The sequence below is a fragment of the Vanessa tameamea genome, chromosome 24, assembly GCF_037043105.1.
Source record: "Vanessa tameamea isolate UH-Manoa-2023 chromosome 24, ilVanTame1 primary haplotype, whole genome shotgun sequence".
NCBI lineage: Eukaryota > Metazoa > Arthropoda > Insecta > Lepidoptera > Nymphalidae > Vanessa > Vanessa tameamea.
The window spans coordinates 7,853,169-7,867,815 of NC_087332.1; the positions used below are offsets into that span (position 1 = coordinate 7,853,169).

The 14,647-nt window shown below is 30.1% G+C and overlaps 1 protein-coding gene across 1 annotated transcript in view; it reads left to right on the plus strand.

Moving 5' to 3' along the window:
• Window positions 1-14,075, plus strand: part of LOC113396045 (homeotic protein empty spiracles-like) — a 29,201-nt gene extending 15,126 nt beyond the window's left edge. The window contains exon 3 of the mRNA XM_026633817.2: window positions 13,002-14,075. Coding sequence (XP_026489602.1) covers window positions 13,002-13,202 — 201 coding nt within the window. The 3' untranslated portion in view covers window positions 13,203-14,075. The remainder of the gene's footprint in view (window positions 1-13,001) is intronic.
• Window positions 14,076-14,647: the final 572 nt, after the last annotated feature.

Below are 14,647 nucleotides of genomic sequence, written 5' to 3' on the forward strand. Positions count from 1 at the left end.
TTGTTACTGACGTACGTAATAATGAAATCGGTGAACGTATCAACATTGCGTTTAATTCTAAAATTTATGAAAAAAAAAACTCAATAATTACGTTTATTAGGCGTTGCGTGCGCTCCTGTCCGAGTACTGATAGCAGAAAATATAATTACATGATTATCAAGATTAAAAATTAACTCGTTAAGGCTCCTGTTAGATTTTAGATTTAATACTAGTTTTGTACTGTTGATTTACTTGAATTATCGTTACTTCTAAGTCCTTTTAAGATCATTTTGATATTCGAATTTATTATTATTAATCGCCTTAATAAGTAACGCCTCGTACTACTTTTAAATTAATCATTTTTTATAACTGCTTAATCACAGATTCCCTAGAATACGGGATTTGCAAAGTTTATGACATTAAACATTTGTTCTTGGTCACACATTTCATTAAAAAAAAAATCGTATTTGTATCGATTTGTATCTTTTAACATCATAAATAATTCAATAATGCGTATTTCTTACTAACTTACTTGATATGCATTCGAGAAGTTATTTTCATATCAAATCTCTCGTTTTCAACTTACCAACAGTATCACCATCGGTTTTATTATTTAGGGGAACATTACGGATTAATACATACGTTTCAATCGAAAGTTGAAATAAAAATATATAATTAAATGATAATGTTTCTGCGTACCATACTAAAGACACGCCCGGGTGTGGCCGGCGATTATTAGCCCAGTTTCTACAGCATTGATATTATTTACAGCTGAATGCAAACGATGATTGCGAGAGTTTCACATTTAGTGCATATTTATGTGGGTCACATATTCAGTTAAATTATAATATATCTTATATATTAATAGCGTAAGATTTTTGTCCCAGTGATTATGGGACGATAGCTCCACATAAATCGGTTATGGCTTCATTTTGAAGAGCTCCAGTCGTAGATGTGCAGAAAATTAGAGAGGATTCTTGATTGCAATTTACTAAATTGTTACGAAATAACAATGAATTTATTTAATAAAAAGTTATTGGCAGGTTAGCGAGCGGCGTTATGGATGTATAAGAAAAAAATTAAAAACGTAAACAAAATTTACATTGTTTTCGATAAAATTAAACTCCAATTCTAACGGAACTGATGTTGACTTATACTATTTGATATTAGAAATTTTATTTAAAAGAGGTTTCATCACATTTACGCCAAATGTGGATGAGTGACTTGCAGTTTTGCAAAACAAAACCTGTCATAGATTTCGAAATTCCTAAAAAATCTTTTGAAAAACGCGAAGTTTCGCCGTAGTTAGTTTTAATAAATATTAAATTATAAATAGTTCCTTCTTGCAACGTCATTTCTGCCATTACCGTTCTGATTAGACATCCTGTCATTTCCTCGTTCAGATTTAATTAATCAGTGCAAGATTGTACAATAATTAATGTATTGATATTTCTAATTTAAGTTTATCTTATCTTAGAAATAATGCGTCAATTTATTAAGTTATAACATGGATTCCAATTCATGTATTAAATGTAATCCTTATCCTATAGTGATGTTTAAAGTAAAAACTTTAAACTACCATCATTTCAGGAACACAGCGGGTTTCTTTTTCAAATTGTTTATAATTTTCAATATGATAAAGAGATAATCAGGAGATCGTGTCGGTATAGTATATCTCTTTTTTTTTTTTTTGAAATGACATTTCTGTTTCTTTCCGAAGTGTTGGCACTACCGTGGCACACAACATAAATTACAGAGTGAAATGAATTTTATTTTGATAAACATATTTTATATTTAATTCGTTTGCGTAACTTTTTTTTTTAATATTATTGACATTTTTAAAATAATTCAATATATATATATATATATTTTTTAAGGATCGTCATTTCCATGTTGCTTGACAGGCCACTAACTCTGTCATTAGCACGTCAACAGCTTAAATTATATGTGATTTAAAGAGTTTATATTTTTAAATTTGGTATTATATTATTTTTAATGTTGGCAAATGTTTTAATTATGTATAATTTTAAGTATAATTGGTCGTTGGACATAAGAATTTAAAAATGATAGCTATATCTTATTCAGATTGAAATTTATTCATGAAATTATATTTTGAATTTTTTCATTAGAATTTTTATTATTGTTAACACCGGCAAAATTAAATCTTTAAAATACGGTTGTGTTTTAAACGAATAAGATTCTCACCGATCGATTACTTTTACGATTACTGATGTGCCTACATGTAATAAAGTCACATATTATATATTTTTGTGAATCCACGTTAATCCACCAAACCACATTGGAACAGCGTGTGAAGCACCAAACCTTCCCCTCAAACGGGAAAGGAAGGTTTTGTCCAGCTGTGGGAAGTTAACGGGCTGTTATAGTTTTGATTCATAGAAAACTTTGAAAAATGAAAATCGGATTCTATATTTATAAATCCATCTCATCAAAAATTGCAATCGGTAAAGCGAATCGTTGGAAATTGTTTTAAAAAAAATCGCTAGATTTTACTCTTACTTAACAGTGAAGTTCAATACATGATTTTAAAAATATATAATCTTATAACCGATTAATACGTCATTATACTAAAGATTTTGGAGATATTATCCTGCTGAATATAAATAGACCTTAGCTATCAAATCCACTTTAAAAAAAAAACCAAGAACAATATTATTAGTATCCACGTTATCTTCAATAGTATAATTAAACAACTATGAGATATATTTTATTCGTATATGTCATATTAAACGTAACATACAAGCAATATTTGTTATTTAAAGCATTATATTATAATGTTACAAGATTATTTTATAAAGATGTCGTAAGTATATTTATTACAGCTATTTAGTGGTGTGCGTTTAACATTGTAAGTGTTGTCATTCGATAGTGATGTATTTACAACAGAATAGGACATTATAAATAGACAAACATCGGTTATAATGTTATCGTGAATTTATTAGCTGCATTAATTCTAATGACCATGTGTGGAGATGACATTATTATTTATTGATGTGTTAAATGGAACGTTATAATTTTTATTTAAATTGTTTTTTTTTAAAGAATAAAGTAATAATTTTGACAGCTCATTGACATCCTTATTATTTGACATTTATTTTTTAAAGAAGTATAATTTGAAGTACAGTAAGGATAGGATATTTTTTATTTTGATGTTGCAAGAACTTGCTCTTTCCTTACGTGAATGCTTTGAGAATTCAGCGTTTAATGGAAGTAACGTACACGCAACAACACGCTTAAAAAACATACACGCCAAATTAGCTTTTATTACATTAACATAAATGTGAATATAATATGAATTATTTTTAAAACATGTATCTACTTATATTGCAAGCTCAGTCATTCATGACAGTTACTTTTTCTGTGTGTTTTTTTTATAAAGCCAGCGTTGTTCTTCTTTACAATTAACATCGAAAATTGCGAGGTAATGAGCCTTGAATTGCTGTTATATTTATTACATTTTGATGAGGTTTTACTCATTTTTTTGTACCAATTGAAAGTTTTTCATGCGTGAAGTCGAGAGATCTAGATCTTATACGTATGTTATACATTCATATTTATTTATTACATTAAAAATTATTCAGGTATTTCTTTATATATTTTATTTTAATTTGGTTCTAATATTACGGGCATAAAACATGAAATAAAAATTACTTTAAAAAAAATGAACTGTCAACATTCAGAAGTGTCAAAGTTCGAAACAGAATCGAGCAATTCGAAATTCAAAAATAAAAAATCCTATGTTGATTAATTTCAACGTTTTCACAATTCCCAATAATCAAATTATCTACATAAACATTTTATTATAATCGCTGCAGACCGTATGAGGCAGGTGTACAATTTACTTAATAATATAAAATTACGAGGCTCGACCAGTTTTGATCATCGAAGAATTTAATGTCAGGCAACATTGTGAAGCAAAAACAACTTTAATTATTATGAATGCGATAAATGTACGTTTTTATTAATGACACTCGGCTATATTTGTTAAATTTTCATTTATAGTAATAAAAATATAGTGTAATTATTTTAACCAAGGAGTTTGCACATTCAGTTCAGCTGGTGATGATGTCTATTTTATTTTCAAATTAATGGCAACATTGGATAGTGGAAAACTGAAAAACATCGATCATTTTTCGCTTAGAATAAACAAATTGTTAAGGCTTAAAAGCCTTTATTATATTTTTAACAATGTTAAGTCGTGTATAAAATTAAAACTTAGCCCTCTGGGAGTGACGGGTAGTTAATTTTAGTACCTAATAATTACAACTTCGCCAACAAATTATTGTTGACGTTTGCATCAATAATTAATACTTATTAAAAAAAAAATACACGAATAAAGACATCATTATAACGGTAATAATGATTAACAAACTATATCGAAGTTCATTACAATACATTTACAATGCAACTGAAAAAAATATCCTAACACATTTATCTGTCAATGACGTTCTATGAAAATTTAAAATAGGAATTTTATTTAAACTTTGGCAGCCATTTTTGTTTTACAATGCAATAAAATGGTTCATTATACGTAATTTTAGAATTGCAATCCACGTGTAGGAAGGGATTCTGAAGGCACAATTTAACGTCTACAATGAATATTATCTCTCTTATGTGTGGCTTGTTGACTTCCAGACAGGAGACATAACATATGTACGTATATAATTGTGTCTAACTAACATCACTGTATTTTTAGATGTTGAAAAAGAGTAACTACTGAATTTCTTGCCGGTTCTTCTCGGTAGAATATTCATTCAGAACTGGTGGTAGCTTTACTTAAAATAGTTTGATAAATGAAGATTCAAAAGTGCTTGTAAAAGCCTACTTGAATAAAGTATATTTTGATTTTGATAATATCTTTGATAAATAATTAGCGTAGTTACACTGGAATCAACCCAGGTCTTCTCGTTAAATATTTATGCCAGAAGACATTACTATCTGCCCATAATAAAGTTCTGCCAATAATATTTTAAATAAGCATGTGAACTATTGGCTATTTCTTCTCCGAAGAATTTAAGTACAATAAAGTCTGTACGAGGTTATGGAATACTTTTATATGAATTACATAATATGAAAAAAGTTGGTGGTAGGTTCTGTTAGCTCGTGTGATTAGATACTCACTCATCACATATTTTACCAGCAAGCAGCAATATTTAATTTTGTTGTGTTCCGTTATGAAAAGTGAGTATCCCGGTGTATTACAGGCACAAGGGACATAACATCTTAGTTCCCAAGGTCGGTGGCGTATTGGCTATATAAGGAAGGGCTGAAACTTCTGAGCCGATGTCTCTGGGCAAGAGTGACCACTTAACAATGACATAAAAAAAGTGAAAATTATTCTTGCGTGTATTACATCAAATTTGTCATTGAAGTTAAAAATATTTTATTTACGATATAGATAGGTACAAAGTAATGCCTATCTCGTCGCTCCCCCTATTTGGCTTAGGGAAGCGTTGTTAATCGTCGGCACCCTTTGGCCCCGCCCAGGGGATCATCTTATACGCGTCTCTATAATCTATGTATCAACTTCCCTATTATATATTCAAATTGATCTCTCTTTATCTTTTTAATATAAATAAGTGACTGTTTGGACGTTTGTTTCTCAATAGCATGAAAACTGTCGATACATGGTTGGCAAAGTTTATTAATTTATTAAATTCTGTAACATTAGGATGTGTTAAATGTTTTCAAACATGTTTTGGATTAAGAACTATGCTAATGTTATTGAGCTGTAGAGTTTGTTCAATGCGTTAATCTCGGAATTAAAAATCACTTTCGCGTTTGGGAGACCGTTTATTGAGAAAGATTGTACATTACACATCAGAATACGCAAGGGTTAATGTCAATACTTATGTTTTAGCTAGCAGTTATAATGTAGCTGCTAGTTACTACCTATCAATCTAGACTAAATTACAATAAATATTTTTTGAATTTTAATTATATATTTAGTATTATTACACATACATTTTAAATCTAAATATAATGTTTTATTGAAAGTATCATTCGATTATCGTGTTGTAAATTATTCTAGATAAACATGTAGGTATTTAAGAACATAAACAAATATAATAAAATAAGAATAAAATCGTGTTGCTTGTCTTGTGATCTTCGATAAATAGAAAAAAAAAATGTTAATAATAGTTGCCGAAATGAGGCGATTGAGTTCGTGTGATCGTATATCGTATAAATGTCTAGCAATGATCATGTCACAATTAAATTAAAACGTCGTTGAACTACTATTCAAATAATTTTCTATAACTGGCTGCCCCGATAAGTCACTAATAAAAACGATCATAGCCTATCACGTTTTCATGATATACAATCGGATATATTTCTTTATTGGATATGAAGTTATTTCGTTTAACGCGCAACCCCTGTTCCCTGAGGGCGCGCGTGTCAACACGATGGCACCCCGCGGCTCCGCCCAGGGGATCATGACACTCGTATCATACATGATTTATAACACGTATTTATATTATATTTTATGAGAATACCAACGACTTCTCACAACATCCGTGTATAGTATTAATTCTTGTATGTTTTATCGGTGAAAAGAACTAGTACCTACTATGAAAAATACTCGTTTGTTTTTATATTTGTGATAACACGTAATTAACGTTTTATTTATTGATATTGATTTTATTGTAGTCAAATTTCGCCGGTAAATGAATATTTATTAAGTTGGTAATAGTTTCTTTTCGTCTTTATTTCTGTTAATTAATAATAATAATATACATATATGTATTTATAATCTGTAATTATTTATTTATTACGTATAATTCAGGCGTTAATGTAAATAATTCTTATGTAAATAAATTTAAATTTGGAATTTAATAATTAATGTAAATATTTATTATCTCTGAAGAATATTAGCTGTGGCAATGTTATGTGCGGTTGACTTTATAGTTTTAATCAGAATCACGAATGCCGCCATATTTTCCTTTCAAAATAAGAAAAAAAAAAAGATTTAGATATAAGGAAAAAGGAGGTTGGAAACCAAAGAGTTTAAAGCTATGAGCATGTCTTACATACCTACCTATAGGTTATACATAAATAAGTTTATATAAAGCGTTAGGAGCACAGTGCTATTCTGTAAGTCACCTCGTATCTCACTTGTGAAACGTTGTAAGCTTACAAACTTTTTTGCCACTCGAGTCCTTATATAAATTTTATTTTATAATCGTCACCTGCAATGAGCTGATTCTTCAAAGAGAATAGCTCCACATATGCAAAATGCAAACTCTATTGCTTTCATTTCGTCGTAAAAGTTAATGATTGTCTTGTTCGTATTCTATGCGTTTCTGTATCTTTAGCCGTGATCTGTATCTTCGAAAATGACGTGGCGAAATCTAAAATATTGTGTTTAATTGATCTCGTGATCGTCTCCAGAGGCGAATTTAATCATCTTGAGTTTAGTAACCTGCTTGTGTCAAATAAAACTCTGATGCATGTGTATCAGCCAACCGTGAGGGAATAAGTTCCAAGCGTCTTCTGTTAGAGGAGAAGTCTTGGCCGAACTGCGAAATGTCCCAAAACACTAAATGTTGTTCATTTTATTTTAATAGAAATATGTGTTGACATGAACGAAATAACTTGCTTAGGATAGCTAAGTCGCTTTCCGCCGTTGGTATCTTTGAAACTTCGCAACGGATTTTCATCAATAAACAGAGCGATTCAAAAGGAAGGTTTATATGGTATAGGTTTATATACACGCATATTATGATAGAGAATTGTCGAGAAGTGAAGCCGGACGTGTAGCTAGTTATCAATAAATAAACCGTAATGATTTTATGACAGATTCAGCATAATAATTGAGTAGTAATAAAATGACGCCAAATACAATCAGTAATAGCAGTATCCGGGGTTAAACAGGATATTACTTTTTTTTTTAAATCGATCAATGACGATGACTTGAAACTGTTAGGCCATAAGGAATAAAAACAATTAAAAACTCTTTTGATGAATTTAGATTTTGTTTCGTGAATAAATGTCAGCATTGATTTATTTAGTAGAATTGATCGGTGTAAATTAAAATGTTTTGAGTTATGAAATTAAAATTTTCGGCAACGATTTATGTTCGAGAAGGTATTTTTTAATGATAGCAATATTTCAAGTCAATTCGTTAATATGATAGCAACTGTTTACTAACAGTGAAGCTATTCTGTGACTATATTAAAATGTCAGAAAGTTTTAAGCGACATTAACGGCTATAATTATAATGTTTAAATTATACCTATCGAAACTGCGTATCATTAAAATGTTATTGCTGTTAGTTCAAAAGGTCTTATTGGTAAATTACGCATAATTTTACCGACTATAAAAACTGTTTAATATACAATATCATTTTACTAATGATATATAGGCTTAAGTTAATACATAAAAATATAATCGACATTTAACAATATTTTAATTTACTAATATTATTAATGAGTAACTGTCTGTCTGTTATGTGATCATGAATAATTTTGAAATGATCGTAATCATTTTTATCTCATCAAAGACATTATAAGGGTTTTAGACAATAACTTGATTAAGTATAACGAGTTTAACTTAACAATTCTACATTTAAAATACACTACTGCTCAATGTAATATATTCATGGTAAAATATACATTATTTTTACTTAAAAACATATAAACGAACAATAATTTAAAAAAGCACTTAGTTTAACGTTCTCACGTAATTATTATCTAAACTAACAAAATGGCCGCCCACAAATTTAAGAGCAAACATTTGTTAGAACTAAACTACTGATTATAAATTGACTTACCAATTATCTGACAATGCGCTTATTATTAACAATTAATTGATCTTTCGTAACCGTGACATTAAACTCTTTACAGCCGTCTCTTTCGCGCACAATAAAACCGTATCATACCTCCTTGTCTTACAGTAGCGAATTGCGAATAGGGCGTAAAATTACAATCGCCTAACAACCCCAATTTGTCGCATAATGATGTCCCATTCTATCGCATACATCTGTCCTGTTCCCACACTAATGGATCGACAATAAAGTAATATAGAGATAAATAGCTTTTCGCTTAAATTTTGGCCCAATTCGTCTCTACCCCATAATTGCGCATCTCCCCTTGTATCCGTCTCGTTCTTTTAAACCGGGAATACTCTTCCCGTTTCACTCTAATCCGCTGGGGAGTATAATCGCGTATATAAGCACTTAATCGTATTTTGGGGCATGTTTTGAATGACACCCTTTATTTATTCAGTGCGGGTATCGTTATAACGCGGGTACCCTTCTATTGAAGTTGTTTGCGGAGTCTTACAACGTTTATGGGACCAGTTATTTAGGACCCCTTTTGACACCGCGAGTTAGTTATAACAAGGGTCGATTTATTCTCGCCCGTGTAATAGCAGATGCGCCGTTCAAATTATCCTTATTGTATATGAAATTTGTTTCATAAAATTTGCATCGGGGCGTCGTAATTGTTTAATCACTTCGTATTTTGTTTGTTAATCGTCACTTATAAAAGATTTATTTCCGTGCGAGTTTGACATTTGCTTTTTATTATCTGTGCTCGAGTTTCGAACGGATAATGGCCATTGTCTTGTTATGTATTTATAGATGATAGATAGTAATTGATACATAATTTGTTTTCGATATAAGACCTTATTGGAAGTAATTGTAAGACCAAGGACCCAATAGTTTTTCCGTTCGCTTATTTATTTTTTTTTGTAAAATTAACTTTTTTTTTGGTTGCTCAGTGCTTGGTCAGGATTTATTAGTTCATCAGTGTAATTATTATATTTTAACTTATTATGTAAATTATAGTATTGTTTTTAATTTTTGATTAGAATTTTGTTAATCATTGGTTTTTTACTTTTTAAAAGAAAAAAATCAAAGAATGTAAGCATGATAAACAGATAAATTATGTATCTATACATAACTCGCCGAGTTTTTCACTCATTGAAGTATTTATTTCCGAACTCGTGGTAGATTTTTGTCAATCAATTGGCAAGTACCTAATAATGCTTCTACGTTGAATAGAGATTTACTGTATGGGTATTATACCATTAAATAAATACAGAGAGAAAAAGATAAAATCTCAATCAATCTTTCCCATAACCGAATTCAATAAAAACATCTAAATTTTCTCGTCGATTGTATAACGAAAAAAAAAAAATCTGTAACCCCATAAAATTCCCCATTACTCGTTAAATTACAAGCGTATCCGACGGGTTCGGGTCCCATAGGCCAATTTATTGGTACCGATCGAACACCCCATTTATTATGGTATGTCCCGTGGGGTTACAACCCTCGTTACGTTATGGGGTTGGTGAGAAAGCGTAAGATGAATCGGTGATCAATTTGATGATTATCTTTCTAGATTATGTAACTATAAATTAGTCGAATAACATTTCTGAAAATATTTTTTTTAGCCATTTAAATAGGTGGACTGGCAAAGAGGCTACCTGATGGTAAGTGGTCGCCACTACCTACAGACATTGGTACTGTTAGAAACATTACCAATGCCCTACCAACCTTGGCAATTAGATGTTGTGCCTTTAGTTACACTGGCTTATTCACCTTTCAAAACACAACAATACTAATTATTGCTGTATCACTGTCAAATAAACATATGATCAATTAATATTTAATTAAACTATTTTAAACCAAAAGGTTATTGGAGCGCGCGGTACATTAGCAACCAAACCGAATACAGAATCCCGGTAGTGCGAAACGATGGGTCTTTTTATGAATATGTCAAAAGTATTGTCATAATAATTATATTTTTTTCATTTAATGCTCCGCGCCCTCCATCTGCATTAACTTTTATAACCTGTGTTATAAAAATTAAAATATTTTTGAAATTCACTTTGGTTCCGAATGTTTATTCTACTGAGGACTGTCAAAGTCAATAGTTAGGTACTTCTTATCTTCAATTAAATTCAATAATCGCACAAAATTAAAATTACGTATCGTGTACGATAATCAAAAGCCTTATGAAAACAGAATATTCTGCTATAAAAGAATTTTTAAATTATTCATTGGTAAATATAAAAATATTAAAACCGATTACACTGCCATTGGCGAAGGTTACAAACTTGATATTTAAAGAGAATTTTCAGTTATTTATAAGATTAAACAAATAATTATTATATATAATATATTTAAAAAAACATTAACATATTTATACCTACGTGAACTTAGCAAATTCTCTAAAATTTAACATAAACATTTAAGTAATTTTCACGCATTTAACTTAAAGCAACCTGTCTGGCTGTATAACTTCATTCAGTGAACACAAACGGTTTTAGAAACTTAACTCAGATCATATGTTTAGTAGCAATAAATTTTACAACAGCTTTTTCAAATACGCCGGGTTAAATGCTAAGTTTCATTCGTAACTCGACATGCGAGTCATTGTGTGGGAAATTATCGTTTCGCGTATGAGTCTTAATATTTGGTTTGTCGTTACTTGTTTATTGCTTAACGTTTTACGAGACGATTATATATTTAAAGCGTTTATTATCTGTTGTAGTTCGAAACGTACGTTTAAATTACTCTCTTAAGCTTCGGTTTAACTGTTAACCGATTAGCCGGTTACGGGAAGGGCTGTGTTTATAATACGTATAGTCCAGTAGTGTTATGATGAATTAACTTTGCTCTTAAATTGACTTGACATTGAGCCTTCAAGATCTTCATTATCTGTGGTAACTTGTTGGTAATATTGTTACTTTGGAAGGAAAATAGATTCATGTCTACGTTAATGCATACGGTTTACATAAAACAATACCTACATTCAAATGATTTAAGCTATCTGTCCCTTTCTGACACGTTCCATCCCTTTCTGTCACGGACCATTACGTCACTACAAAGGGTGTTTGATTGATATTTGATGTCGATATGTAGTGCTAATGTACCGTGGCCGCTCATTGTTATCTAATTTTAGGGGAAAATAGATATATAGCCACGCTTTCCGGATTATAATGACAAATTGAAAGTTTTTCTCTATATGTCATACTAGTTGTCGCCCGTGGATTTTTTTTTCATTAAAATTAACTTTATAATAAATGTTTAGGTATATTTGCGACAAGTAAATCATATATTACAAATTAAAAATACTATATATTAACATTAATTTAAGATACTATTATTATATATACTTATTATGTTTAACATAATATATACCGTTTAAATATTATCGCAATTCGCAATGTTATCTCTTCGTACAAACTCAATTGCATTAAAACGTTCATCGAATAAGGTTTTATATGCAGATAACAGATAAATTCCGTTTAAGCCATTGCTATAGTCGTTTGCGATATAAGAACAATAAATATACATATAAACCAGAAACAGAAACGTATTTTCTATTTAATATCGATAACAGAGACTGTTACGTATGTACCATTGTTAAACTTTATTGCCAAAACCGGGATTCGCTTCCATTAACATATTTTCTCAAAACAGTTTTCAAACTCCGTGAATAGATTTCACCCGCCATTAAACACGTGACAGATCGCTTCACAAGATGGCGTCCGGTAACGCGGGAAATCTCTTTGTGTTGCCAGTAGAAAAATTTTGACAATTTTCTTTCAATGCGATGATATATTATTGGGGTTGGATAGTTTTATTTCTTTAACCCTTTACGGTTGAGTTAATCGAGTGTGTATAATGTATATTTTGTCAGGGGTCGAACTACCCTTGTTATTTAATAATACATATCGTATTAATTAAATTTAGTTGTTTACATTGTATTTTAGTCCTTTAAATTTATATATTCAGGCATGGTTAATGCCTTTAGTAAATTTAGATAATTTATTATTTTATTAATTATTTTTATAATAACCGTTTTATTGTTTAATATATATAAGTTTTCAATTCATATATACGTATACATTATAAGCACAAATAATTGTATGAATTCGATATATCATGAAATGAAATATATATTACTTTATATTCATATGTTGTCCGTAACCTACCTGTTACTTTTATTTTGTTTTATATTCCAAGTTCTTAATTTTAATTTCTTTTACAGGTGAAAGTCTGGTTCCAGAACAGAAGAACGAAACATAAAAGAATGCAACAAGAAGAAGAAGCAAAAACTGGAACAAAATCTGGTTCGTCTAGTTCGAAACCAGACGACAGTAACCAGTTCAACAATTCCTATGAAGAAGAAGACGAAGAACTAATAGATATGGATATGGACGAGTTGAGTGAGAGTGAAAACGAAACGTAAAAACTATATAAAATGTGACAGGACACTAAACTGTAAATAATAATGTAATTTAGTTAAAAAATAGTATATCGATTATTATTTATTTCTTCTAGTAATTGGAAAATTATATGTCAAGAGATTTTTGCTACTGGCAACAATTGAATTGAATCCTACTCATTATAATTTGTTTAAATGAAGGTAAGGAATGTTATAAAAATAAAACAACTATTTAAAACTCATCGCTCAATTAATCTCAATTCACTAACCGTCATTTATTTTCCCCAAACAAGCAACCGTGTCATTAAATTAACGGAACGCATTCAAAATGGCGTCTGAACAACTCTTGTTAGCGCGTCACGAATTATTAGATAACAAAATTGGCCGCATTATAATAGTTTTTGGGATTAAATTAATTAAAAATGCCTCCTTTGATGCGTTCCACTGGTGATGTGGGTATAATTAGACAGTTTGATTTTAAACGCTGATACGTAGGGACTGTGAGTTCTAAACGAGAGCTGTCAACGTGTGAAAGGGACGGGTGTATGCATAAACGTGCTGTTAGAGAGAGAGACACTATATTTATAGAGATGGAGGTAGATTATTGTACGTCGTTTGTGGGCCTATTATTAAGAGATGGTTTCTGAGACGGTATCTCGGGTCGAAATCTTCTTAGTAATTGCTTGCGACGTAACAAAATTGTTTTTAAACTGTTGACGATTGTTCTCTACGGCTATTTGTCTACGCGTTTGGAGTTTGATTAAGATCTCGAATAGTCTTGTTAGTGATCGCTTTCACGCGTAAGCTATTGTATGACCATTGTATTGATCGCATTTAATTTTGACAACCTGATTTTAAATGTCAAAAGATAATTGTGACTGTACTTTATGGAGACAATTCTTTCTAAATATCTTTTTTGTATATCTTATTACTTGATATAAGTAAGTTTGCTTCCTTATTTTTTTAAGAAATAGGAACCTACATAGAGTTCCGTATATATAATAAATATGTATGTTTTAATAAAAAGGAGACATTCTTCGTCATAACATTATTTTTTAGTCTTGTTTTTTTAGTTTTCTTCATATTTTGCCACACAGGCCAAAGCTTCACGGGCCTGAGCCTAAAGTCAATGGTATGAAAAACTTTTTAAATCGAATCTAAATTTGATATAGTTTTTCAGCATCGTTTTTAATGACGTTGAAAAAGTCTGTTTCGATCAAACTTAAAAGAAATATAAACAAATGTTGTAATGTCAAAATATTTACGTCTTAGACCATTTCGCGGTAATTTTCGCTAATGTCTGCTATAACTCTTATTTGAAAGGTTTCTGAGTCGTTCAGAAACATCTATAAATATATACGTGTCAAAATATTTACACATATGTGTAATTTAAATTTTGCTAATGATAATAAAAAAATATACAACAAAGATTGTTTAATATTAGTATATTTTATTTCTAAAAATAAATA